This window comes from Chlamydomonas reinhardtii, chromosome 3 (genome assembly GCF_000002595.2).
Source record: "Chlamydomonas reinhardtii strain CC-503 cw92 mt+ chromosome 3, whole genome shotgun sequence".
Lineage (NCBI taxonomy): Eukaryota > Viridiplantae > Chlorophyta > Chlorophyceae > Chlamydomonadales > Chlamydomonadaceae > Chlamydomonas > Chlamydomonas reinhardtii.
In genome coordinates this window covers 9,088,767-9,113,245 of record NC_057006.1, presented here as the reverse complement: position 1 = coordinate 9,113,245, position 24,479 = coordinate 9,088,767, and the positions used below count along the sequence as shown (strand labels likewise).

At 64.4% G+C, this 24,479-nt stretch overlaps 5 protein-coding genes across 5 annotated transcripts in view; 3 read left to right on the top strand and 2 right to left on the bottom strand.

Moving 5' to 3' along the window:
* The window catches only part of CHLRE_03g211521v5 (uncharacterized protein), a 5,731-nt gene extending 1,957 nt beyond the window's left edge, over nucleotides 1-3,774 (bottom strand). Inside the window, exons 1-7 of the mRNA XM_043061580.1 lie at nucleotides 3,354-3,774; nucleotides 3,069-3,132; nucleotides 2,638-2,752; nucleotides 1,579-1,709; nucleotides 822-1,043; nucleotides 456-570; nucleotides 11-73 (exon numbers count right to left, since the gene is read on the bottom strand). Coding sequence (XP_042926709.1) covers nucleotides 11-73; nucleotides 456-570; nucleotides 822-1,043; nucleotides 1,579-1,709; nucleotides 2,638-2,752; nucleotides 3,069-3,132; nucleotides 3,354-3,501 — 858 coding nt within the window. The 5' untranslated portion in view covers nucleotides 3,502-3,774. The remainder of the gene's footprint in view (nucleotides 1-10; nucleotides 74-455; nucleotides 571-821; nucleotides 1,044-1,578; nucleotides 1,710-2,637; nucleotides 2,753-3,068; nucleotides 3,133-3,353) is intronic.
* Nucleotides 3,775-6,680: 2,906 nt separating this feature from the next.
* CHLRE_03g211409v5 (uncharacterized protein) lies at nucleotides 6,681-9,938 on the top strand. The gene is made up of 5 exons (XM_043061579.1): nucleotides 6,681-7,828; nucleotides 7,991-8,092; nucleotides 8,271-8,431; nucleotides 8,803-9,031; nucleotides 9,181-9,938. The coding sequence occupies exons 1-5, from the start codon at nucleotides 6,835-6,837 to the stop codon at nucleotides 9,243-9,245; spliced, it is 1,551 nt and encodes a 516-aa protein (XP_042926708.1). The 5' UTR covers nucleotides 6,681-6,834; the 3' UTR covers nucleotides 9,246-9,938.
* A 202-nt stretch (nucleotides 9,939-10,140) lies between these two features.
* On the top strand, nucleotides 10,141-13,146 carry CHLRE_03g211297v5 (uncharacterized protein). The gene is made up of 4 exons (XM_001699411.2): nucleotides 10,141-10,747; nucleotides 10,946-11,077; nucleotides 11,253-11,307; nucleotides 11,544-13,146. The coding sequence occupies exons 1-4, from the start codon at nucleotides 10,217-10,219 to the stop codon at nucleotides 13,127-13,129; spliced, it is 2,304 nt and encodes a 767-aa protein (XP_001699463.2). The 5' UTR covers nucleotides 10,141-10,216; the 3' UTR covers nucleotides 13,130-13,146.
* Nucleotides 13,147-13,148: 2 nt separating this feature from the next.
* CHLRE_03g211185v5 (uncharacterized protein) lies at nucleotides 13,149-18,591 on the bottom strand. The gene is made up of 5 exons (XM_043061578.1): nucleotides 17,655-18,591; nucleotides 16,340-17,524; nucleotides 15,953-16,048; nucleotides 15,006-15,656; nucleotides 13,149-14,821 (listed from the first exon to the last, which is right to left on the bottom strand). Exons 1-5 carry the CDS (start codon nucleotides 18,420-18,422, stop codon nucleotides 14,204-14,206), a joined length of 3,318 nt encoding a protein of 1,105 aa, XP_042926707.1. The 5' UTR covers nucleotides 18,423-18,591; the 3' UTR covers nucleotides 13,149-14,203.
* Nucleotides 18,592-19,380: 789 nt separating this feature from the next.
* CHLRE_03g211073v5 (uncharacterized protein) lies at nucleotides 19,381-24,466 on the top strand. Its single transcript, XM_043061577.1, has 5 exons — nucleotides 19,381-19,794; nucleotides 19,927-21,339; nucleotides 21,491-21,573; nucleotides 21,718-21,924; nucleotides 22,084-24,466. The coding sequence occupies exons 1-5, from the start codon at nucleotides 19,737-19,739 to the stop codon at nucleotides 22,390-22,392; spliced, it is 2,070 nt and encodes a 689-aa protein (XP_042926706.1). The 5' UTR covers nucleotides 19,381-19,736; the 3' UTR covers nucleotides 22,393-24,466.
* Nucleotides 24,467-24,479: the final 13 nt, after the last annotated feature.

Genomic DNA, 24,479 nt, shown 5'->3' with positions numbered 1-24,479 from the left:
ACGGCTCCGCGATGCCCTCGGGTATGTTGGTGGTCAGGCGGTCCACACACTTGACGTGCACGCCCCCCGCCACCTGACAGCGCCAAGGGAGGACACAGGCAGGCAGGCAGCGGGGCATAAGCAGGCGTGTGGACAGGTGTGCAGTGCAGTGCAGTGCAATGGAGCGCCGGAGGGTTGACTACGAGGGCGGGGGCGGCGGCGCGGCACTGTTGCTCCCGGCACATGCAGCCGCCCCCAGCGCAATTGCCCGGGCCCCTGACTGTTCCACGGCGCTGTGGCATCAAAACGCCCTGCCCTTCCCCCTACGGCCTGTCTTTCCATTTCCCCCTCCTGCTCTGTCAACATGCGCTACATATGCACGCACACAGCCTCCCACCCTCCGCCTCCCACCCTCCGCCTCCCCTGCGCGCCGCCGCCCCCCTCTCCTCCCCCTCCTCCTCCCTCCTCCCGCTCACCCGGCGCCGCTCCATGTACTGCTTGTAGAACTCGGTGGTGCGCGCCTCCTCCGCGCCCTCACTGGCCGACGTGTGCACGGCCACCACCTGCACGCTGTCGCAGGGGCGCAGCAGGCTGCAGGGCGGGAGGCAGGGCGGGAGGCAGGCGGGGGTCGGGGAGGAGGCGAGGTCAGGGGAAAGCCAGCGCCCAGCTTGCAAATCGCGAGGTGTGCATCCCCCTCTCACTCTCAGGCTCCGAGGCCTCTCGCCTCGTTTTGTTGCTTGGTGGGAACGGTCACAGCAACCCGTCCATCCCCCCTATCCTTTCTCTTGAACCCTGTGAAGCCCCCCCCCCCCCGCAGCGCACCCCCCCCCCCCCGCACCCACTAGTTGAGCAGGAAGGTGAAGGCCAGGTGCGCGGCGTGCGAGCCGTCCGTGGCGAACAGGTACTTGGCGGGCCGGCCGGTGGCCACCGTGCCGGGGGGGCCGCCGGCGGGGCCCATGCCCCCCGTGATGCCGCCCAGCCCGCCGCCGCCCACACTGCGCACAATGACGATGCTGCAGTGCGACTGGCGCAGTGAGAAGTCCGACACAGTGCCCAGCATGTCTCTGCGGGTTGCAGGGCGGATCCAATTTGAAGGTGTGGATATTGGGCGTGCGAGGCGCCCAAAGCAGTTCAGGTCGGGGCAAGGGCATTGAGTAGCAACAACGACGGCATGCTCAGACGTTTGCGCTACGGTATGCATTCGCAAGCGACGGCTATCCGACAATCGTTGCTCGCATGGTTTTGGGGCCCTGTACTCCTTGTCATGCGTGTACCCCTGTCATCCCTCTGCGTGCTGTGCTGCGGTCCCCCATCTTCAGCTCCCACACGCCTGCAGACTCGCGCTCCCCTCCAATGCCAGCCTCCGCTCCCCTCATTGGGCTCGTTCACACTCACAGCGTCCCGCCCTTGCGCCCCCAGCCCAGCCCCCCACGTACTCCCCCCCCCGGTATGTTCTCGGACGTCGGCACTTTATTCTCGCTCGGCTCGGGCACATACCCCCCCTGCATTCCGCTAGTTTGGCTCGGTTCGGTTTAGTTTGGGCTGGTACCTACACCCCCAGCCCCCACCAGCCCCCCGGCCCCCCTCCTCCTGTCTCACAGCTTCTCGCCCTTGCGCCCCCAGCTGCCCAGCACCAGCAGGTCGGTGCGGTGCTTCTCCGCCAGGCGCGTGAGGGACTCGCAGGTGGAGCGGCCCTCCTCCTTCTCGCGGCACAGCCACTCGGCCTTCACCTGCACGGCAGCCAGGCGGCAGGCGGCAGCAGCGGGCGGAGGTCGGGTCGGGGGGTGGGGTGGGGGTTGAAGAGGGAGAAAGTGAACGATGGGCGATAGGTGGGTCAGATGGGAGGCCCCGCCTTCGCCCTCGGCCCCTCCAACGCCCCCCCCCCAGCACACTGTTGGATGGTTTTAGGTCTTGGTTTACCTGGGATTGGGGTAAACTCCCCCCCCCGCATGAGTGCCTACCCCGTGAGTACCTGCTGACATTCCCTGACGGCCCGCCGTGTCACCTGCCTGTGCGCGCCACCTGCCTGCCCCGCCCTTCCTCCCGACTAACCATCCCTGCATCTGGGTGCCCCCTCTGCGTGCGGGGCATCCAGGCTGGCAGTGCCTGTGGGGAGCCGTACGCGGCCCGCACACTGCCCAGCACCCCGTCATCTCTCCCCTAACTGGTCCCCATGCCTCCCGCATCTACCTCTTAACCCTTGCCTCACGCCCTCTCTGCCTCTTTCGCCGCCTGGGCTTGTGTGTAGTCTTGTCTTTGTTATCCCTTCTTTATCCTACTGCCGACACGCCTCGGCCCTTTCACTGTGCCCTGCCCTTCCGATTTTTGCCTTGCCCCTTTCCCACATGTCGTGCTCCTGGCCCGACGCTCCCTGCCTGGCGTCGGGGCTGCTTTCCTGGTCGCCAGGTAAGTCGTGGGTTTTGCTTGTCGCGTCCGCGTGCCTGTCTTGTGCTGTTGTGCGCGTCACCGAGCCCGGGCGGCGACATTTCTCGCCGGCGCCGCTCGTCCTGCTGCTCCACGACGCCTCGACCCACATCCCATAAGTATTATCGCTCGCAACTAACGCCTCTGCCTGCACTCTCGTTTTCGTTGGTTTTGGTTTAGTTTGGGCTGGTATTTACAACCCCCGCCCGCCCCCGCCCGCTGCCACTCTCTCACCCTCGCGCCGTGCGCCATGTCCACGTAGAAGTTCTTGAGGTGGCTGGGCGTGAGGTGCTTGGACAGGTAGTTCTTGGACATGTCGCTGATGTGGATCACGTTGAACTTGTCGCCTCTGCAGCAGGCAGCAGGCAGCGTGTGCGCGTGTGTTTGGGTGAGCACAGGCGGGGAGGGAGCGGGGCGAGGGACGCATGTGGGCTGTAAATGCGTGTGTCTCAGCGGTGCATGACGGTGGCGGAGGCGGCGGTGCAATTGGATAGGGCCTGGAGACCTGGAAGGTTGGTGGCCTGGTGCCCTCCCACGTAGGCCCCTCTGCCTCCACGTGAGGAGGGCACCCGTGTGGCTTTATTCGAGCTGGAATCCTGATGCACGTGTGCCTGTCATCCCCGCCCTGTCAATGACCCAGGACCGTGGCCCAGAACCATACCCACCTTTTGCTGTTGAAGAAAGATAGTGCCGTGGCCATGCTTTTATCTGACATTTGAGATCCGTCCACTGCGGTTGCGTGGCATAGAAGGAAGGCCGTGAGCAAGTTGGCACAGGTTCGTGCACACCCTTTCGGCTTTTCAAGAACCGCCACGGTTATGGCCCTTCCGCGCTGCCTACAGCGGCCCCTTGTGCCGCCCCGCCACATACTCGAGCCGCTGAGGGTCTGTGCCGCGAAGCGAAGGCCACGCGAACCGAGCAGGCAACACGCGAGCCATCCGCTGACCCACCCGCGCACGATATCGTCAGGCTGGGGCCCTGACGTCTTTTAAGCTCCGCCTCCGTAATGTCCAGTGGGTTAATTACATCGTCCGTCCGCCTTTTGGTAAAGGACACTGCAGTCGCAAGCCGTGGTGGGGCTGCTGTGGCCGTCTCCATCACTAACTGTTGCGCAACGTGTGTGCGAAAGACTCTCCGGCTTGCGAAGAGAACTGGCAGACTCTCGAAGTTTTCCGCTGCCCAAACCGCCTTGCGCCCCCAACACGTATTCGACGCGCTTTAATTTGTATCAGGTCTCGGGTGCTTTGGGTATGACAGCAGGATGCGCCGTCCTAGAGAGGCAGAGAGAGAGAAGCAGTCAGAAGGCTTGCGTGGCACCGAGCATTGACCGACTTGCTTGCAGTCAAGTAAAGTTATATGCTTTTGGTTTACTGCTTGTTGGTTGAGTAAATGTTTGTGGGCGAAAACCGCGTTGAAGTACAAAGCTTCAACAGTCAGGTGCAATGCTCTCCCTGCAGCTCTACCCGCCTCTCCCCTGAGCAGTCCCGTGCCCTCCCCGGCTTGTAGTCTCGCCCTTCCCTCCTCCTTTCGGAGCTGTGGCGGTGCTGAGAAGCACCTGGTATATGGCGATGCCTAAGCTCCTGATGCGAGATCCTGCGACGCCAGCTGGCACGCCAGCGTGAGCATCACACGGCCAGCCAGCCCTGAACGCCCTGAACGTGCTTTTGCCGCCTGCAGAGAGACGCTATGTGAGGCTGCGCGGCGTGCTATGCACGCGCTTACTAATAGATTAAACCGTTTGAGGATTTTCTCCCCCGACATACGCATGCGTTGTTTTGAGGTGCAAGTTCGCTCCATCCTAGCATATGGTTGTGAAGTGTGGGGACCCGACGTATTAGCGGAAATGCTGGACGGCGGCCCACCACCGCGGCGGCGTGACAGCAATAACCTGGCGCACGGACCGTTTGAAGCATGCCTGAAGGACGAGGCCGTCAAATTACAAGTGCAGTACATGAGGATGACAGTGGGTACGAAGCGACCATCGCATCGCCTGCTGTTTGCTGAATTAGCACAACTACCACTCCATTTCTTTTTCGCCAAGCTTTGCATTGGATTCTACAACAGGATTGCCGTGCAGAAGGATAGCCTAGCTCACGATGCACTAATTGATGAAGTACAAGACGCGTTAGTACACCCAGAGGGAGATGGGTGGTGTGCACGTCTTTTCCGCTTTATCTCAGCGCATGGCGTAGACGTATGGCAAGGCCGTATGCACATGATCAGGCCGGAAAGGGAGGAGAGTCGAGCAGGTAGCCCGCTGCCTGAAGGGCAAATAGTATCCGCCTTTCGAGAGAGTCTAATGAAGGCGTGGAAGCACGAGCGGCTGCAGTCTGAGCCAAGCACTTTCCCATCAGACAACAAGCAACCGTGCAGATGAGCAAGTACAAGCATTGGATGGGGCTGTGTGCGGAAGGAGCGGCACCACTGACCATGCAAGGGCACAGTAGAGCATTTATACCAGTTGCGCACCACAAGGCCTTGATGAGGTTCCGCCTATGCTGCTGGCCGCTTACTGCCAACCGCGCCTATGGACGACCTAGGGAGGAGAGGATTTGCCCGCTATGTGTTGCAAATGAAGTCCAAGATGAGAATCATGTGCTCATGCGGTGTACGGCCTACGACCAGTTGCGTTTGGGTAGCGAGATCGATTTTACAGGCGGAATGCAGGCTGTCATGCAGAATACGGACCCGGCCAGGTTAGCCGCGTTACTAGATTCCATTTGGGAGCACAGGAGCATAAGCACCCCCATTCGGGGACCAAACTAGCTGCATATATAAGTGTTGCAGGCGTTATAAGGGCCCCCCGGCCCGGGCCTCGGTTTCTACAAGGACAGGAATGCACGTCGTGCTCACCACCTTGTAACCACACACAACAACAGCCCTGCGGCCAGGCTCGTGCGCACGAGGACACCGCATGTGTCCACCGTCCGTGTACTCGCGAAGCCGCCTCCTGCTCCGATTTTGGCCGCATAACAGAAAGCGTGTACCCGGATGCCATGTCTGTGCCGCGCGCATGGTGTAATATACCTTGGGATGATTCGGGGATTTCATGGCTCCAAGCTCTCCAGTCCTGCCCACGATATGGAGGTCCGACCCTCGCACTACTGCTCTTCACACACAGCAGACAGCTTACATGCGCCCAGCGCCTCTGGCGATCACCCTTCATCACAGGTGCGACTACTCAACGGTGGTGATGGCGCCAAGTGGGAGCAAGTGCGCCTGCCCGACACCGAATGTCCGGGGCCCCCAGGCGGGAGCCATGTGCGTGTACCACAGTCGTGATCCCACGCGACTGGCAGCACGCCCTTGTGGGTCAGCCCGCACCGTGCACCCGCATCCCCCCCCATTCCCAGCCCTGTAATTCACACGCATGGAGGCCGCGTGGTGCGGCCCTCCGGCACAGCCACTCGCCTGCTCCCGCCCTGCCCTGCCGTCCAGCTCCCTGCCACTCCCGCTCGCAAGCTGGCACCTGCGTGTCCGCCCCTGGCACGACGGCGGCTCCTCCTCGGCAGCGGCTGCTCCTGGGGCAGAGCTCGTGTGTGTCACGCTATGCCACGCCACGCCACGCCAAGACCAGTCAAGTACGCACACGAGGGGCATCGGACGAATGGTGATGCACACCAGCGGAGGGACATCCGCCTCGAGAGACACCACAGCGCTGTCATGGGCCAATCAAGGCGCCCACACACTCGACACAGCAACAGCAACACCGGTTCGCGTGTTGATGCCACGGCGTGTGGAGCCAGCACACGACCCGCCCGCGCGAAGCCGGTGCTAACCCTGCCTGTGAGCCTTTGGCGACCACCCATGCACCTGTGCGGAGAGGCGAGCGCTCCTGCACTGCACGCTATGCTTCGTGCTGCCTGGGCGGCGTGCGCCGCCTGAAGAAGTGCCGGCGCGGCACGCGGTTACGGCACGCTGGCGCCTTGGGGGCTGCCAGCACGCAACAGAAGCCTGAGCGACACCCGGAAGCTGCAAGGCTAACGGCAAGGGCTGGGCGCCTGTGAGCTCACTTTCGCATGTCCGTTCGTCCGCCTAGCAGCGCAGGTGTTACCGCGAGCAGCGCCTCAACCTGGGTTCGCAACTTGGTACCGTAAGCGGTGCAATTTGTCAGCAGCACAGTCATGGTGGCCGTATGCCCTTTAACAACTATATGCGTCTATGTGAATGCACTCCATATGTTTGCGAAAGAGTGGGGCAGCAAGCAGCAAAAGTTCGGCGATGGGCGCGAGCTCATGCCGTGACAGGGCTCAGCGCACAGTGGCTTCAGTGCTAAACGTTCATATTTGTTCTTCATTACAATATCTACTCCTTCGCAGCTTTCTGTGTATTAAGTTTTCGGTGCTCTGCACTGGCAACAACCGCGCCAGCTCACGCGCTTTACAAATGTTACGATCATTACAATGCTTAACAGCCATAGCCAGCAGGCGAATGGACTTGATCGGTCGCGGGGGAGCTCCATCAGCATCCGCGCTCGGGACGGACGCGCTGGTGCTGCTCTGCGGTCCGGAGGCACAAGCGGGTATTAGCACGTGTTCTGCGGCAGCGGAAAGCGCCGCGTCGCCGCAGAGCAGCTGCTCTTGGGTGGGCACAGCTCAGCACAGCTCAGCTACACGCGCCGAAGCGGCCGGCCCCTCCGCGCCGTGCGGCCCAGCTCCGCTCCTCCGCAACCTCCGCACCCCCTCCCAGAGCGGTCGGTTATCAGGAGCCCCGCCGACGTGGATCTCGGCGGCTGCGGCGTCCCTTGGCAACAGTCCACGCTTCGCCGCCAGCGCGCGCTGTAGCACAGCGGACGTTGACGTCAGCCGCTCAGGTCTCGAGGACGCCAGCGCCTTGGGCGACTGCGTCGACCGCTGGTCCACGCCTGCCGCCACCGTTTCCGGCATCGCGCTTCTACACCAGTACCATAATCACCACCACAACCACCACCATATTGGCCACTCCAGCAGCAGCTGCGGCTCCGTCGCCTCCTCCACCAGCTCTGTGCCCGGCTCAGCCGCCGGCTCGCCCTTCCCGCCGCGCCCCTCCCTACCCTCCTCCGCCACCAACTCCTCCCGCTTTCTCATGCAAAGCCAGTCGCAGCAGCTGCGGTCCGTATCCTTCACGGCCGCCACCGCGGCTCCCAAGGCCGCGGCCAAGGGCGCCAGCGCCAAGGCCGGCAGCAGCAGCAGCAGCGGCGCCGCGGCGCCCTCCCCGGCGGCCGCCGCGCTCCGCACGCCCGAGTGGGCGCGCGTGCCGGGGCACCTGCACGAGCTGCAGGACCTGTACCGCAAGCGGCAGAAGCGCATGGCGGCCCTGCGGCACGGGGCGCAGGTGGAGCTGGAGGCGCGTGAGGCCGTGGCGTGGAAGACCGGCGGCCGCGGCCGTGCGGTGGCGGCCGCCGCCAAGGCGGCCCTGGATGCGCTGCCGCTGCCTCCGCCTGAGGGTAAGGCGGGCGACGGGGACGGGGGAGGTTGCCCGCGGCTTGTTTGAAGCAGCATAGTCGTGTTGCATCGCCCCAGAAGCGTTCTGGCCGGGGCCGCCCCACCCAAAGCCTCTGTGTACTTATGACACGCAATGCGCTCCGGATCCGCACACGCACACGTAGATGGTGGCAAGGCGGAGCTAGCGGCTGCGTTGGCGGCGGACACGACCTTCGCCGCCGCACACGAGGCGCTCACGGGCCTGCTGCGCCGCGGTGTGGTGCTGGGTGAGTGCCGCAGGCGCTGTTGCGACATGGCGATTGACACGGCTAGGAGCTCCCGAAGGACCTGTTTTGAGAACTTGTAACGGCTGCGCCCCGCACCTGTGCAAGCTCGTCTCTCCGCTGCAAGCCGTGTTGCTCCCGGCGCTAAGCTGCATGCACCGCTGCACGCATGTATCTGCAGACGCCGCGGAGCACCTGGCCCCGCTGCTGCGCAAGGCGGGCGACGCCGGCCAGCTGGCGTCGGCGCTGGGGGTGGCGGCGGCCAACCACCTGTCGCAGGCGGCGCGGCAGCTGGGCGCGCACAGCCCGCGGCACGGACCGCTGCACGCCGTGCTGGTGCAGGTGCGCAGCGAGCGGCGTGCGGGGAGACGTGTGTGTGTGTGTGTGTGTATATGTGTGTGTGTGCGGGGGAGGTACCGCATGTACCTATACGTGTCGGAAGGCTGCTGCGGGACAAAGGCAGGCTGGTCCAGGACACTTGACAGTGGTACCTGAGTAAGGGTTTTGCGTCACGGCTGCCGTGCTAATCCCTGGATGTATCTTTCCGACCTTCTGCCCCCTCTTTCGCTTCTGCTTGCGCTTCGATAACTCACTTTGGTTTGGTTTAGCTTGGGCTGGTATTTACAACCCCCCCTTCCCCTGTTCCTGGCTGCGCCTTCACTTTTTATTTAATCATCAATGTAACTCCCCGCGCTCACACACGGCTTACACAGGAGTGCCGGCGGCTCAAGGCAGCGGCTCCGCTGGTGACGCTGTGGGAGTCGCTGCACGAACACGGCCTGGCGCCGGAGGCGGCGGACGCAGCGGCGGCGGTGCGCGCAGCGGTTGAGCTGGGCGACGGCGGCGCCGCCGTGCGGCTGCTCATGTTGGCGTGCATGTACGGCGAGGCGCCACTGGCGGGCGCGGCGGAGGCGGGCGCGGTGCTGCAGCTGCTGCAGCAAGGTGGGTGCGGGGGCCTCGGTGGTGGGTCGAGCGAGCTGGGCAGCGAAGACTGTTGTTGACTGGCAGTGTAAGTCCTCAGCCTGTCGCACGGCATCGCAGCACTCCTTGACGCCCTTCCTGGTTACGTGTGGTGCGTTTCGCCGGCGCAGGCAACCCGGACCAGGCTGCGCAGCTGCGGGAGCTCCTGCCCAAGCTGGGGCTTCGCGGCGCGTAAGCCATGATATCGTGCAGTAAGGAGAGGGGCTGCCATAAGGAGAGGGGCTGCAATGAGTGGATAGCAGCAGGAGGCGGTGCCGGCATTTGGGCCTGTCTTCCGGGCACATTGTGATAGTGCCAGGACTTGTGTGAATGTGTGACTGCGTGTTTGTTGGAAGATGGCGGCTGCGGTACGGGATGTGGCGTAGGCAGGTGCCGGAAGCTAATAAGTTGTGGTCCGGAATGCTTGAATGGATGGCATCTGCAAATGCAGACCATTGCCCCTTGTGTGCTCAAGAGGATGGCCTGGCGCTGGGGAGGCGGGTCTCGAAGGGTTCGTCACGCGGGATGCGGCAGCGCTGAGGCAAGTTGCAAGGTGTTGTTGGCAGTAGGGCGGTGCATTGAAGCAGGCACGAGTGCATCGGGTGTACAGACGCAGTTGGCGCATGGCTGGTGGGCACACCTGCAGTCGCGGACGCCCCAGGGCTGCTGGCAGTCGCGGTGCTGCCCGGAACTTGCAAGACAGAGAGCTGTGGCCATTCCCATCGCCGCACCCGTCTAGGGGTTCTGCCCATCTACGTGGGATGGAAATGAAATACTGGGCCGTCTACGTGGGATGGAAATTTCTCAGGCTGCGAACCACCCAAGTCGGCCCTGCGTGGCGTCGTGGCCTCACTGACCAATATGCGCTCGCCTGTAAAGCTCGCGTGCTCTGCAGGCCAGACGCCAAAGCTGGCCGGGCCCTGGCGTCCTCCTGGTTCCCGTGCCACCCGAACCTACTCGCAAGGTGGGGAACAGCGCGTGTCACCACGCCCCGCATCAGGGGGCGGGCCGATAAGTACACTCCCCTGCCCTGCTTCGCAACCTCTATACCTGCCTTGTTCGCCGGGCTTTCTCTATCTATTTATTTTACCGTTCCAAGCCCCCGCTCCTTGAAAGATGTTTCCCGCCAACCCAACTTGACCGAAACCTCGGTCCGGCCTGGTCGCCATGACCTCGCGCTACAACGCAGTCGACCTCACGCACGACTCCTCGTCGGAGGATGAAGGCAGGCGCAGGGCTCGCGGCCGGCAAGCTGCGCCGCGGCCTGGCCAGGCAGCGCGAGCGCGGTCTGCGCCGCGGCTGCACAGCGGCGCTGTTCTGATCAACCAGCAGCAAGGCGGTAGCAGTAATGATAAGCGGCCGCGGCTATCGGGCGCGTCCGCGGGGCCATCGCACTTGGCCAGGTCAACGGGGGGTGTCACGGCCGTTGACCGCGACGGCCGCGTCGAGGTGCTCCTATGCGACAGCAGCGGCGACAGCGACGTGGAGGACATCAGCGCGGAGGAGTTCAGGCTGTCGGTGTTTGGGCCGGTCCGCGCCGTGGAGACTGGAGGTGCGGCGGCAGAGGCGGCTGGCACTGCCGCCGCATCTGGGTCAGGGCCGCTGGCGGCAGCGGCAGCGGCATTTGCACATGTGGCAGCAGCAGGGGCCGGGCCTGAGGACGCAGATGAGGTGCTGATCACGGCGACTGTGGGACAGGTGCGGCGGGGTGAATTGCGTCAGGAAGCAAGGGCTGCATGTGTGGGGCCCGGGTGACTGAAGGGCATCTGGGTCGGGCTCCCCTGTGTCACTGTCCAGCCCTCGCCTCGCACCTGCATCTTGGCATTGGCACTGCAACGATGCATCTTCTCACACCTGCTCCTCGCTACACACGTACGGCTCGTACCGCGCCCTCAGGTGTCGACACTGCTGGACCTGCCACACAGCCGACCCGACTGCGCCGCCCACCGCTTTCAGCCGCCGGGAGCGGGACTCGCAGCTGCAGCGGCAGCCAGCGCAGCGAACGCAAATGCCGCCCACTGCCCGCAGGTGGGGCTCGGTTGGTGGGCGGAACTGGGCACCTTGAGAAATGCTGAGCGGCACAAGCATGGGGATGGAGTCTGTCCGGGCCTACCATGGCAGCAGAGTGTGCCGCCTGTACCTCCATGCTGTGCCTGATCTAATTGCTGTTAACTCTTTGCCGTGCTTCCACCTTCCCCCACAGTGCTACTGCTACGTGTGCGACGTCAAGGCGCCGGAGTGTGTCTACTGGGGAACAGGTGGGTTTAAGGGATGGGAGGTCACGATACGCAGGTCGGTGGCGCCCATAGTTGCAGGTACCTGTAGGCTGCACCCGGAGGGAAATGCCCACCTACATGCCAACCCACTTCGACCCACATGGCGCAGAACGAGCTTAAAGCAGCCTTGCGCGCCTACTCGCATGGGCTGGGCAAATGCCGTGGAAGCATGTCGCCCCCCGCGTCCGTAACCGTGCTTGCTTTCATCCGCTGTACAGGCCTAAGCGCTGCAGACCACGCTAACGCCCACGGCGCCAACAAGTCGTGGGCGCGGCTGCGGCTCCGCCTCCGCAGCCTGCCGCCGGCCGGACGCCAGTCGTTGCTCGCAGCCATTGCCGCGCCGCGCGGCAGCGTACGCATTCAAGCGAGGGCCGTGGTACGCCTGGTACCTGAGGAGGCAAGGCCAGCTGGAACGGCGGCTCCTACGGCAGCAGCAGCGGTGGCACCAGCGGTACCGCTGATGGCAGCCACAGCAGCAAGCACGGCTCCCGCGGCTGCGGCTGCGGTTGCAGCACGGCCAATGGCGGGCGCGGGCCCTGCAGCGGCTGCGGCTGGAACTGCAGCGACAGGACGTGTGCTGCAGGCGATGGCACATGGCAACAACAGGGCTGCAGCTGCCCCGGCGGCAGTGCCCTGGGTGCCGGTCACAGGTGTGCTCGCTCCGGGCGGGCAGCCCCTCCCACTGGCCAAGCAGCGTCAGCAGCCGGCTGCACCGGAGGTTCCGGCGTACGGCGCGGCTGCGGCCGCGGCTGCAGCGGCGACGGCGGCAGTAGCGCCTGCTGCTGGTGGTGGTGGTTGTGGTGGTGGCGCCGGTACTTCTGCAGTGGGGGTGGTGCGACCAAGAGCGCCAGCAGGGGCGGCGCGTGTGCGGCCTCCAAGTGCGGGCATGACTGGTGGCGCCAGCGGTGCTGCGGTGCCTGCCGCGGCGGCAATGCCTATGCCACAGGCACAGCTGCCGCAGCAGCCGCGCCAATACCAGCACATGCAACAAAAGTACCAGCAACAGCAACAGCAGCAGCAACAGCAGATGCAAATGCAGCAATACTTCCAGCAACAACAGGTGAGGCTGCGGCAACAGTACCAGCAACAGCAACAACAGCTGCTGCTGCTGCAGCCGCCACCGCATCAACAGCAGCTGCAGCAACTGCAGCTGCAGCTGGAGCAACAGTACCAGCAACAGCAGCAGCGTCTGCAGCAAGAGTACCAGCACCATCAACAGCAACTGCAGCCACAGTACCAACAACAGCAGCAACAGCAACAGCCACTGCAGCAACCGCCATCGCTGCAACCGCCACCGGTACAGGCCCACCTGCAGCAACAGCCGCCGCGGCCGCCGCTACAGTCACCACAGCCGCCGCTGCAGCCACAGCAGCAGCAGCAGCAACAGCTGCCACCACCGCAACAGCAGCAGCAGCTCCCCCTACAGCCGCCACCACCGCAGCAGCAGCGGCAGGAGTACGAGCTGCACCTCCAACAGCACATTGAGCAGCAGTGGCTGCAGGAGCAAGGGGAGGAAGAGGTCCAGCCAGAGCGGCTACTGGAACAGCGGGTGTGGATCCAGGAGCAGCTGGAGGCGGAGAGACTACAGAGGCAGGCCAACGTGCTGCAGCAGCGCCGGGAGCAACAGCGCCAGCAGCGCAACGCCAAGAGGCGTGAGACGCGCCGGCTGCAGCGAGAGCAGGAGCAGCAGCAAGAGCGGGAGCAGCTGATTGCGTGGCACGAATGGCGGGAGCAGCGGCAGCAAGAGGTCCTGATGGAGCACCAGCGCGAGCTGGAGCAGCAGCGACAGCAGCAAGAGCAGTAGCAGGAAATGCGGAAGCAATCTTAGCTAGCATTAGTGGAATGGCAAGTAGTGGAATGGCATCCACGAAAGCACTAGCCACTACTTAGGCCGACCGGCCGGGAGAAGCAGGGGAACGCCGTTAGGAGCTACGCGCGGCCGATGCGTAGCATTAGCAGTAGAAGTAGGTTGGCGGCAAGTCAACCGCATTTGGAGTCTGGAGGAAAGTTTGATCCTGTCCTCCCACAGCCGTCCGGCCTAGGTCCGTGATGTGAGGAGCTAGATGGGTTGATCCTGTATTAGCGCTGGCCCTCTTACACCGTCCTGAGTGGTCATGACGAGTGTGGTGGGAACGAATGCGTACGTAGACCAGAGCGGACGGCGGAGTGGGCTTGCAGGTGGCACGAGAGTAGGCAGTCAGTAGCGCAAGTTGCGAATTCACATGTTACCTCGTAACCGACGGTAAACGCTGTGGACGGTCGCGCCCATGGCTGGCTGACAGAAAGCGGCTGCTGTATTGGGATGGCTGGGCTGGACGACGGCGGCCGGGCGTTGCTTGGGACTACCAGAAAGGATGGTCGTCTGTCCTAGGTGCAAGCTCAACACATTGTTCGCGTGTGGGGACGCCGCGTTGGCGGGAGCCACGGATGGCCTACCACGGGGGCATGTCGCGCCCATGGAGGGCACTGTAGTTAGCGATGCGCTACGTGGTGGCGGCGTCACATGCCAGCTCCCATTGCTGGCGGCAAACAACTGTGGAAAACGCAGTCATGTGAGGGCTACACATGAACTAATGACCCAGTCCCGTCCGGCCCACACTCCACTCTCTGTTAAATGGTGGTAATGTATTTGGCTGCGCCATTCGACCGCCATCAGAGCTACACGCGCGGATGTAAGCACTGTGTCTCGTGCCCATGAATAGACAGGAAAGAGCGGCAGAGTTAACACATGGCACGGTTGTGAGACAGGTGGAGTACCATGCCCGGCGCCACAAGCCAGGTCTACTCTTGGTCTCGCTCTTGCAGTGACCAGAAAGCACACGGTCTTCCAGACCACCCAGTGCCTGCCGACCAGTGGGTCCTACCATCAGAGCTGGCATCAGCTGCTGAGGCCGCGCTCAAACAAGCTCAGCGCCGCGCGGAGACAGCCGCGGCTAACAGTAGCGCCAGATGCACCGGCCACGTCATCCACCCCCACCGCTATCGCTTTCGACTCCAGCTCCCGGTTCAGCTGAACGGCCGCGTCGTAGCTGATGAAGGGCCGCTCCGGCGGCACCACCAGCACCTCGGCAGGCAGCAGCGGCGACGGCGAGAAGCTGCCGCCACCACCACCGCCTCCACCTCCACCTCCACCACCGCCACCGCCGCCGCCATCAGCACCAGCTGCAGGCCCCGAGGCGTCTGATCGCGCCACGGCGCCAGCGCGGATGGCGCGGACTGCACCGAAGGCGCGGCAGCAGGCGGCGAGCTCCCGCAGGACCACCGCGGCCGCCTCAGCCTCCGCAAGCGGCTGCTGCAGGCGAGACCGCGGCGACAGCAGCAGCGCCTCCTCAGCCTGCACCTCCTCCGCGGCCGAGTCCTCCGAGTCTGTGGAGGACGTGAGCCGTCGGCCCGGCTGCCGGCGGGTGCGGGCGCGCCCGCCGCAGTCCGGCGGCGAGGGCCGCACGGTGATGCGGCCGAAGCGCAGCACCGCCAGACACGGCATCCGGCCAAGAGGCTGCGGGAGCAGGTGGGAGGCGGCATGAGAGGAGTGCGTGGGAGCGGCGCGTGTGTGAATTAGCAGTAACACGCAAGGGCATGCATGCACTATGAGAGAAGCAGCAACAGCAGCGCCCCCGCAGCCCCCGTCCCCCAAGCATACTGTCATGAAAGGTCTGGTGCCTCTGCCCGCCCACGCTCACCTCCAGCACTCCGTGCTGCCCGCTCCGCAGCGCCACATGGCCCAGGCTCAGCTTGCACAGCCGCGTCAGTCCCGCACCCAGCAGCGCCAGGCCCCGCCCACCAACCGCGTCGTACGGCAGGCTCAGCCCGTACAGATCCGGCAGTTGGTACGGCAGCCACCTCAGCAGCGCGGCGGTTGGCGCGTCCACGTCTTCGTGATCCGCCGCGGCGCACGTGAGCTCGGCGTCGCCCCAGTGCTGTAGCGCCCGGTCGGCTGTCGCAGGCGTTACGGCGGTGGCGGCGCGCGCCGCCGCTACGTAAGCCGCCGCCAGGCCCGCGCCGCCGCCGTGCAGCGCCGCCGGGCCGCCCATGCGCAGCATGGTCGCCACGTGCCGGGCAATGGCGGCGGCGTCTGCCGGCGTCGCGCCCGCCTGCAGCGCCTGAGCGGCTGCTGCACCTCCGGCTTGCAGCAGGGCCGCCGGCTGCTGCACGGCCTCCTCGGCGGCGGCCTCATTGGAGAAGGGCGACCGGCGTATGCCGGCGCGCACGAGCAGACAGAGACGGGAGGCTGCGGGTGGGCGCCAGGGCGCCGCTAGCCGCAGCTCGGAGTCGGGTGGAACCACCCGTAGGTCCAGCTCCAGGCGGGGAAGGGCGGAGAGCGAGTCGTAACACTGCGTGGGCAAACGTTGCATTGCGGTGGCATTGCTGGAAGACGCCCAGTAGCGGTTCAGGCCGAGGCGCTGACATCGCAACCTTCTTCGCTCGTGCCTCCTAACCGCATGCCCTGGCGCACCAAGCACCCCGCTGCCTGCTAACTCGCAGGCGCATACAACGCATGTCGCTTCCTGCTGCGACTCGCAGGTGCATGCCCTTGCTGACAAGTGACAAGCCAAGCCCACAGCCCAGAGCCCGCCCGCCCGCCCGCACGCACGCACGCACGCACGCACACACGTACGCACGCACGCACCTTGGCTCGCATGAGGCGCTGGATGTGGCCGTTTATCGGACCCACATGCTGCCGGCCGCCGCCCATCAGTTTGAGGTCCCACCACACCGACAGGTTCTGCAGGGTGTGTGTGCGTGGCCACGGGCGGCGACGTATCGGCCCGATGTGGGTTGGCGCTTTAGCATCGACTCGCACACCTTGGCGGCGGCAGGGCGGCGTGTCGCTTCACCCGCCCAGGTGAATGCATTGCCCGTACTCCTATCCCACCGCCGCCAACACCTGGCCTCTGCCTCTTGAGTCCCTCTTCAAACACCATCCGGCCACCCCTGACCGTAGCTGTTGCCCCAACACGCCCCTCCGACACTCCCCCTCGTTAGGATTGGATTGAAGTAACCCCCACCAACGCACCTCCATGTCCAGCTCGTCCTCCGCAATGGCCACGTGCACGCTCATGCGCCCGCCGCGCGGCAGCTGCGCCAGCCCCACCTCCTCCGCCGCGCCCGCCGCCTCCGCGAGTCGCGCAATGCCCTCCTCCCCAGTCTCCACCATCGCCAGGACCTGCTCCGGCACCACCTGCTCCGGCACGCCCATCGCCGCCGCCGCGGCTGCAGCAGCAGCTGCCGCAACCGCCCCACCGCCCGGCGCGATGCCTGGACGCCCGTGGGCGCCCGCGCCAGGCAGCCCCGGCCCCACGGCAGCAGCCGGCGGGTGCGCGCCTCTCAGCTCAGCCACTGCATCCACCGGGCGCTGCGCCTGCAGCAGCTTCTGTTGCTGCACCACCACGCGTCGCAGCGCCCAGCGGCAGAGCACCTCCGGCAGGTGCCGGCTTGCGCCGTAAACCTTCACCGCCCCTCCCACAGGCCCTGGCGGCCGCCTGCCCAGGCCGCCGCCGCCACCACGCGCTCCCGTGGCGTCGCCGTCCCATCGCCGCCACGCGGCCAGCCGCAGAGCCTCAAGCCGCCGCAGCGACAGACAGCCCTCCCGCAGCAGCGCCTCAAGCAGCTCTGGGCTGCACAGTAGCGCCGCCGGCGCCAGCCGTGCAGCGGCGAAGGGCGCGCCAGCCCCGGCGCCGGCAGCGGCGCCGCCCGCGGTTGCTGCCGGCGGCGGCCGCCAGCGCCGCGGCGGCGGCGGCAGGTCCAGCTGCAGCAGCTCCAGGGCCCGTGGCGGCGTCGTCAGCAGCATAGTGAACAACTCCGGCGGCAGCGTCGCGCCCGCGCCGTCGCCTCCCACCGCCGCCGCCAGCACACTCGCCCGGTAACCATCCCCGCCGGCGCCACTCCCTCCACAGGTGCCACCGAAATAGCTGCTCGGCGCCGACTCCAGCGGCGGCCGCAGCAGCCGCAGCGTCAGCGACTTGAGGGCTGTGAGGCGCGCCAGCGACAGCGGCCGCGGCTCGCGCCGCCTCAGCCCGCCCGCCTCCCATACGGCCGGCAGCAGCCCCAGCTCCAGACGACTGAGGCCCACCAGGCGGCTTAGCACGTAAGCTAGGTCCACTGTGGCTGCGGCTCCGGACAGCGACAAGGCCGAGAGCTGAGAGAGGGCGCCGAGTGACAGCAGCGCATCCGGCGGCAAGCCTGGCGGCCGCAGCAGCGCCTGTTCAGGGGCGACAAAGGTTTGACGGCCTGTTGGCAATACACAGTAGATCAGGTGCATGCTGTGCTACTTGCGCGCATCTACGTCCTGTTACAGTGACCGCGGCCAACGCCCCTTCAGCCCAACCCACCTCCGGTGGCACGTGATCGTGCACTGCCAGCTCCCGCAGCCGCCGGCAGTTGGCTAGCGCGGCAAACGTCAGGCCGCTCAGCCGCCACCCCCACGAGCTGTTGGTGGCATCTGTGCCTGATGACGCGAGGGAGGTGCGGGGCCGGCCGAAGAGCCGGGCGCCCAGGCCATGCACACCACCTGTCGCTATGTTGCCGCCCGGTGCGGCCGCGGCTACGTCAGGTCCTTGCGCACTGGTTGTACCAGTTGTTGATGCACTGCTGGTTGCCGGTGCGGTTCTACAAGTGCCAATGCTTTTGCTGCTACTTGGGGTGTGGTGGTAGATTCGCAGGGAGGTTAGGTGTGGGCAGCCCCGTGCGAGCGCGGTGACGGCGCTCGGGTCCAGTGCCTCGATGTGGGTCAGCGTCAGGTAGCACAGCTGCGCCGGGAGGCACACCGCCTGCAGCGCTGAAATCAAGCTCGCAGGGCTTGCAACTCTGGGTCCCGCTGCCAGCGTGACATTCTGAACACTGGACCATCCGCCGGTGCATTTGAGGGGCCCAAGACCGGAAGGCTCCGCGTGCGGCAACAGCTCCTCGGCAGCGGGGCCCGCCGTAATCACAGTCGCTGTGCTGTTTGCATATTCGCGTGCCCAGCGACAACATGCCCGGAAAGCGCGACGCGAGGCGGGACTGAGGCGAGACCACAGAAGGCGGTAAACGTCTCGGGGGAGGCTTTGGAGCGTGCTTATGGGTTCACCCAGTCGTGGTTCCAAGCCTGTTGCTGCCATGATTGCGTCAGTTTAAGCAGGTTTAAGGAGTCAAGCCCCATATATCAACACCGAGCGGGCAAAGTCACGCTGTCGGAGTTGCGGGCAGTTGCTCATTTCACAGCTTAATCCCGGATTCCGAAGCTAGCCCGAGCAGTTAAGGCCTATCTATGCATTTTGACTGTTTATGATCGAGCTCATATGCACTGCTCTAAATTTGGGGGCACGGACCATTGTGCCGCGTGCCCGCGATGATTTGCCCGCCTTGAGAGGCCCAGGGCCCCGCCCGGGCTTCGGCAAGTTGTCCCCCGGTTGTGCCCCGGTTGTGGCCCGGCTGTGCCAGTTGCCCGTGGTTTTACAGCAATGCCATCTGCCGAACCCAAATGGTCTCCCGAAGGTTCCAGGGACAGCATCGCGAGGACGCCCGGTTACATGCGAGCAAGCATGCCAGGCAGGCCGCACAAGATGACGTTGCCACCGTCACACTCTCCCTGCGGTATACACGTTCTCCCTGCCGCACGATGCAAAGATTGCAAGGGAGCACAAGGCGTTGCCCTCGTATGCTCTCGCTCCCGCTTCCCCCTCGCGTGTCAGTGAGTGGGGCAGCTGGGGGGGGGAGGCGCGGAGGGAGGGGGGGTGGAAAGGTGGAGCAGGCGGAAGTTGGTCTCGCCGAACACGTGCGATGAAGATAGATGCATTCCCATATGTTGGTTTAGTGAGGCCCGGGGCTGCAAGCGTGCCTGCGCACCGCGGCCCGCGCTGGCTGGTCATGCGTCTTCCGCAAGATGTGCTCTCACTCGAAGGCCTGAGCCGCTGGTGTATGGCATCTTACGTTGTCGGGACCGTGCAGCTTACACAAGCTGCACGAAGTTGCAGCGAGACCGCGGCCCAGAAATCGGGTACGGGGTGCCCCCATTCCGGCTCGCCGCGCTGGTTCCCAGGCCTCCTCCGCCCCCACGACCTTGCTGATAAGAAACGACAAATTGTAACACACACACAGCACACGAACAAATCTCGCTTTGCGGTTGCCCTTGCTCACTGCAGCTGCTTCTAGCTCCGGGGCCTCCCCCCCGCGCTTCGTTTTCGCTGTTCCGACCCCTACAGACATTCAGAATCAATAGCACTACTACTTTTGGGCACTATCGGGCCAGCGCGCTCCCACTTTGGGCTGAGTTCCGTCGCTGACCAATTTGTTGAGGCAGCAGCCTGCACGATCGCCCTGGCCCCGTTTTGACGGCGATTATTAGTTATCAGGAGCAATGGCTCACACAAGGGTGCTTCTGGCCTGAGGCCTTCGGCGCAGACTCGGACTCAGTAATTTCGCCAAGGCCAACCATGTCCGCGAGCCCTGATGATGGCGCCAGCTTTCGCCTGAAGAGGTCCCTCACGCTAGGTAAGTTTCAGCAACAGCGCCGCGCTCGTAGGCACAAGCCCGTTGCGCAAGACTGAGGTTGCCTGCCCACTGACAAGGCAGGAAGCGAAGCTGCCCGGCTCATTTTGTCCTTCTGTCCTGTTTTCCTTGCAGACCCCTCTGGACTCACGGCTACTGAGAGTGGACTTCAGCTGCTGCAAGTGTGCTGTTCCTGCCCCCAGACGGCCGGTGACAAGCAGTCGACAGAACCTTGCGTATCGTGCGCGACTGCTCGCAGCGCGTCTCCGCCCCCGACGCCCTTCGTGGCCCCATCAGCGGTTAACCAGGACGTTGTTTCGGCGTTTGAGGCGGCACACAAGCTGGCGGTGGCTCCAGGCGATTCTGTTTTCAGGAACCAGGACACAATCATCGAGACGAGCAGCTCAGAGGACGCGTGCGCGAGCTCTCAAACGCCTGCAGCTCAGCGCATCAGTGGCACGCTCAGCACGCCGGCGCACGCAGGCGCCCTGGCGGTTGCTGCTGGAAATGGCGATGTTAATATTGTTGGCCGTGAGGCCAACCTCCAGCGCCAGTCTTCTGCATGCCTTGGCGCCACTGGCAGCTGCCCGGCGCACGGTGTCAAGGCTGTGTGCGGGAAGCGGAACAAAATGGAGGATATGTACGCAGTCCAGCCCAACTTCTTCGACATCCCGCTGTCGCCAACCGCCGACGACCTGCAGGACAAGCTGCCCACGCGAATTGCGATACAGCTTGAGACGTCGGCGGAGTCGCCGTCCAGCAGCGCACCGCTGTCTCCGAACGGCGGGGGCGGGGGCAGTGGCGCCGCCGCGGGCGGGGGTGCGCAGCAGCCTGGCGCAGCGGCCGCGGAGGGCGACCAGAGCGTGACGTCCTACGGCACAGCTTCCGATGCAGTAGGCATGTGTGACACGCTGCACTTCTTCGGCGTTTACGACGGCCACGGAGGGTGTCAAGCCGCGGAGCACTGCGCACGGCGATTGCACCATCACCTATCACGCTCCTTAGCGGCAGCGTGCGGCTGCCTGGTGACGGACGGCAACCAGCTGCTACAAGCGACAGAGCCCGACAGCAGTCAGGTGGACTGGTCCATCAGCTCGTCACTGATGCAGTCCGTAGCGAAGTTCGCCTGCCTGAACCTGAACGGCGGCAGCCAGGACCCCGTCGCGGCTGCGGCATCTGCCGCCGCGGCTGCGGCGCACGTCAGCACGTCGCCGCCGGTGCCGCCGTCTGAGCGACCCGTGCGGCGGCCGCTGCTCGCCAAGTCCAGCGTCGACAGCGACAGCAGTGCGAGCTCAGCGCCGGACGAGCACGCGCTCTACCCGCTGCCGGAGACAGAGGCGGACGCCATGTTCGACGCGGACAGCAGCGGTAGCAGCGGCAGTGACCGCTCGGACGGTGTCAGTGTGACGGTCCTGCTGGAGGAGGCGCTGAAGGAGGCGTTCCTGAAAACTGACGCAGAGTTCGCCAACGACGGCTGCGCAGCCATGGTCGGCAGCACGGCGCTCGTCGCGCTGGTCGGAACTCGGAAAGTGTGGCTGGCCAACTGTGGTAAGTCAGGGTTCGGCGGCGCGTAGCTTGCACGATAGCGCTGGTTCCAGAACGATCGGATTGTTTGGAGGCTGCTGTTTTCATGGTCTTGTACTGCCCTGGACTGGCACGAATGCACGGTCACCACCCTCTCTCGTCTTTACGCCTACAGGCGACTCTCGCGCCGTCCTGTGCCGGAACGGCAAGGCTATCCAACTAACGGACGACCACAAGCCGGAGCGTGAAGATGAGGCGGTGAGTTCTTGGCGCGATGTAGTGTGCGGTGGAGATAAGTGGAATGGGCTAGCAACTAGTGTGTACGGCTTCAGAGTCTCTGCATGGGCGTTTCAGCCGACAGCAGCTGTAGTTACTTCAATCCCCACATTTTACGTGCTGCAGGAGCGCGTGGAGAAGGCGGGCGGCCAGGTGCTGTTCTGGAACGGGCACCGCGTCATGGGCGTGCTGGCCATGTCCCGCGCCATTGGCGACCACGGGTTGCGGCCGTACATCATCCCGGAGCCGGAGGTGTCGGTGGTGTGCCGCACCGACGACGACGACTTCCTGCTGCTTGCCAGCGACGGCCTGTGGGACGTCATGGCCAATCAGGTCCGTTGTCACGCGTGCGCGCGGTGTGGGCTCATTGTGGACGATTCGGTTTGTGGCTCCGCGGCAGGCAGTACCGGGACGTGCTCGACACTGTCGGCGCGTTGGCGATTGCGCGCTGACGGGATGCCTGTGCCCGGCGCCACCTTTGCTCACGTGCAGGAGGCAACGAACCTGTGCATCCGGTGCATAAAGCGCGCTCGCGAGAAGGGCGCGTCCCGCAACGCGGCTGTGCGCATCGCGGCGTCTGTGCTGACCAAAGCCGCCATTGACCGCGGCAGCAAAGACAACGTGACGGTGGTCATTGTTGACCTCCGCAACGACCGGCCAGGCGCGCCGCAGGCTGCGTGTCCGGGGAGCGGCGGCAGCGTGCCCGTTGACTGCCCCTGCGCTGAGGCGGCTGCCGCCGAGGACAAGGGCGGCTGCACTGCAACGCCGCCGCCGCCGCACCGGACAGTAGGCTGCTGCTAGACCCTACCTACACTTGCAAATTGCGTAGCCTGGTGACCGGAGGTAGTAGCGGACGATGCGTGCGCTGCGTGGCGGCGCGGTCACAAGCAGGTACGCGGCCTTCAGTTTCTTATGAATCGCATGGGAGTGTGTGGTTCATCCGTTTGGTTGCTGTGTTGTTTCTCTGGTGCTCCGCGGCGCTGTTGTGCTAGTGGCTCGGCGAAGCGGACGCGTGCGGCTGTTTTGGGCACTGACCGGTTAAAGTTGGGCAAGGCATGCCTTTTCCGCCTATGTATTGCGGGGAGGCAGGGACTGAACAACGAGGTCAAGGGGCATTGCACCCAAGAAGAAAAACAGGCTCACACGCGCACTCGCCGAGTACGTACATTGCACTGAGGCGCTTGACGCGGATACTGTCGCACGGCTGCGGCATGGGGTCGCGAACGCGCGCCATTGCGGCATGGCCAAACCTGCACATGAGAACAAGGATAAGGCCGAACACGGGCTGCTGCGGCGAGTTCGCTATGCAGCTCACTAGTAGGCCTCGCGCAACTGCACCTGGGGCGCCCTGCCTTATTACTGCGCAGCGCCAACCAGGCGTGGGTCCAGTTAAGGCAAGCGGTCGTATGGTAAGGTGGATGGCTTGGAGCGTACAAGCGTGTGGGGCTGTGTGATGTGCCATGTTTTGATGTGTTTTTGGTCCTGAGGCAGGATGTGGGTCTGCTGTAGGGCGTGTCAACCAAGAAGGACTGAGTTGCCCCACATGGGGTCATGGTAGTTGTTTTACGCGTCTGTTTCGGGGTGGTGCGTGGTACCGTGATGCCATGTACAAGGAGACCTGAGCTACTGATGGGCGGTGGGTGTGGGCAGGCGGATCGGACGGTAGGCTGCCGCCGGTACCAGGGGAAAGCCCAATAAGCAATGGAGAGGCAGCACGGCCGCGGTAGCACAGAAAGGCTGAAGCTGCCTCATAGTATGTGCGGTTGTAGAGGCGGCAGATACTTTCAGCTGGAGGTACTCATTTTGCAAACCTGAACTGTCTGTTGCTCAAGACGGGCTTCACGTCACGGCGGTGAGGTGGTGGCCTGCATGGTCACGCCACGTCGCCGTGCGTTGTGGTCCCGCGAGTGCACTAACACTGAAGCCTATGTATGCTTACAGACTTCCACGGCATCACCAGCGCTTGGCGTGTGAGCACCAGGAGAAGTGCTCCCCTGGTGAGCACGAGCACAGCACACTGCCGCAGGCCAAGACCACGAGAGGAGGCGAGCCTCCCCACCCGGATTGTCGAGGCGCCAGCCACGGTGCCGCATGTCTGCGCGGCTGCGCGCTCGCTCAGGTGTGGGCCCACCAAGGCCCATGGTTCTTGCCATCTGCAGGGTCAGAGGGCTCCCAGCACTCGACATTGCAAAACTGCGGCACGACAAGCGCACAAGGGCGCAGCAAGGGGCCTTGCAACGCCGCCACCGCCACCCCTGACCGCCACATCCCTTGCCACATCCCTTGCATGTTCGCATGGCGCCACATCCCTTGCATGTTCGCATGGCATGTTTCATAGTCCCAAAGAGGTTAGGACCACAGGCCTGCGTGCTTGGATGAGCCTGCGCAATTGTCCCTTGCGAGTAAGCGACGTCTACGCCTACGACGCTATTTGTCGTGCAACCCACTGGATTCTGGAATGCACCTGCTATGCGTGCCGTGTGCACAGTCATGAAGGTTTGGTCGCGCTGAATTCCTTGCGGGCGTTTCTGGCTGGGTCCTGCTTGTGTGGGCGGAGCGCCCACCCCCAACTGGGAGTGGAATTACCATGCGCCTTCTCTGGTAGTTCTCCGCTAGTTACAGTATTGGGTAAGCTCCCGGCGACAGCTTGCTGAGGTCTCTTGACCTGGGTGCTGGGCACCCTTGCTTGGTCGGACTGTCCCTTCTTTGGAATATCGCAACCTTGCTGAGTTGCGGGTTCGTGTTTTGTTGCGCAGCCCTGCATGGCCGCATGGGCCCTCTGTCGGCGCTGAAGCCCCACCTGGCCTCACCGGCGCACTGGGCCCACAGGCTGAGTTGCCAATACCGCACGCCAACTTTAACATGATCAGTCCGTCCCCGCTTCACCT

Bases quoted from the DNA above. Each gene is read 5' to 3' on its own strand.
- CHLRE_03g211409v5 (XM_043061579.1), top strand. From the start codon at position 6,835: ATGGACTTGATCGGTCGCGGGGGAGCTCCATCAGCATCCGCGCTCGGG. The intron at 8,093-8,270 runs GTGAGTGCCGCA...ATGTATCTGCAG, and splicing joins GCGCCGCGGTGTGGTGCTGG to ACGCCGCGGAGCACCTGGCC. The intron at 9,032-9,180 runs GTGGGTGCGGGG...TCGCCGGCGCAG, and splicing joins GCTGCAGCTGCTGCAGCAAG to GCAACCCGGACCAGGCTGCG.
- CHLRE_03g211297v5 (XM_001699411.2), top strand. From the start codon at position 10,217: ATGACCTCGCGCTACAACGCAGTCGACCTCACGCACGACTCCTCGTCG. The intron at 10,748-10,945 runs GTGCGGCGGGGT...CCGCGCCCTCAG, and splicing joins TCACGGCGACTGTGGGACAG to GTGTCGACACTGCTGGACCT. The intron at 11,308-11,543 runs GTGGGTTTAAGG...TCCGCTGTACAG, and splicing joins GTGTGTCTACTGGGGAACAG to GCCTAAGCGCTGCAGACCAC.
- CHLRE_03g211185v5 (XM_043061578.1), bottom strand. From the start codon at position 18,422: ATGGCAGCAACAGGCTTGGAACCACGACTGGGTGAACCCATAAGCACG. The intron at 17,525-17,654 runs GTGGGTTGGGCT...GCCCCTGAACAG, and splicing joins ACGATCACGTGCCACCGGAG to GCGCTGCTGCGGCCGCCAGG. The intron at 16,049-16,339 runs GTGCGTTGGTGG...CACACCCTGCAG, and splicing joins AGGACGAGCTGGACATGGAG to AACCTGTCGGTGTGGTGGGA.
- CHLRE_03g211073v5 (XM_043061577.1), top strand. From the start codon at position 19,737: ATGTCCGCGAGCCCTGATGATGGCGCCAGCTTTCGCCTGAAGAGGTCC. The intron at 21,340-21,490 runs GTAAGTCAGGGT...TTACGCCTACAG, and splicing joins AGTGTGGCTGGCCAACTGTG to GCGACTCTCGCGCCGTCCTG. The intron at 21,574-21,717 runs GTGAGTTCTTGG...TACGTGCTGCAG, and splicing joins CGGAGCGTGAAGATGAGGCG to GAGCGCGTGGAGAAGGCGGG.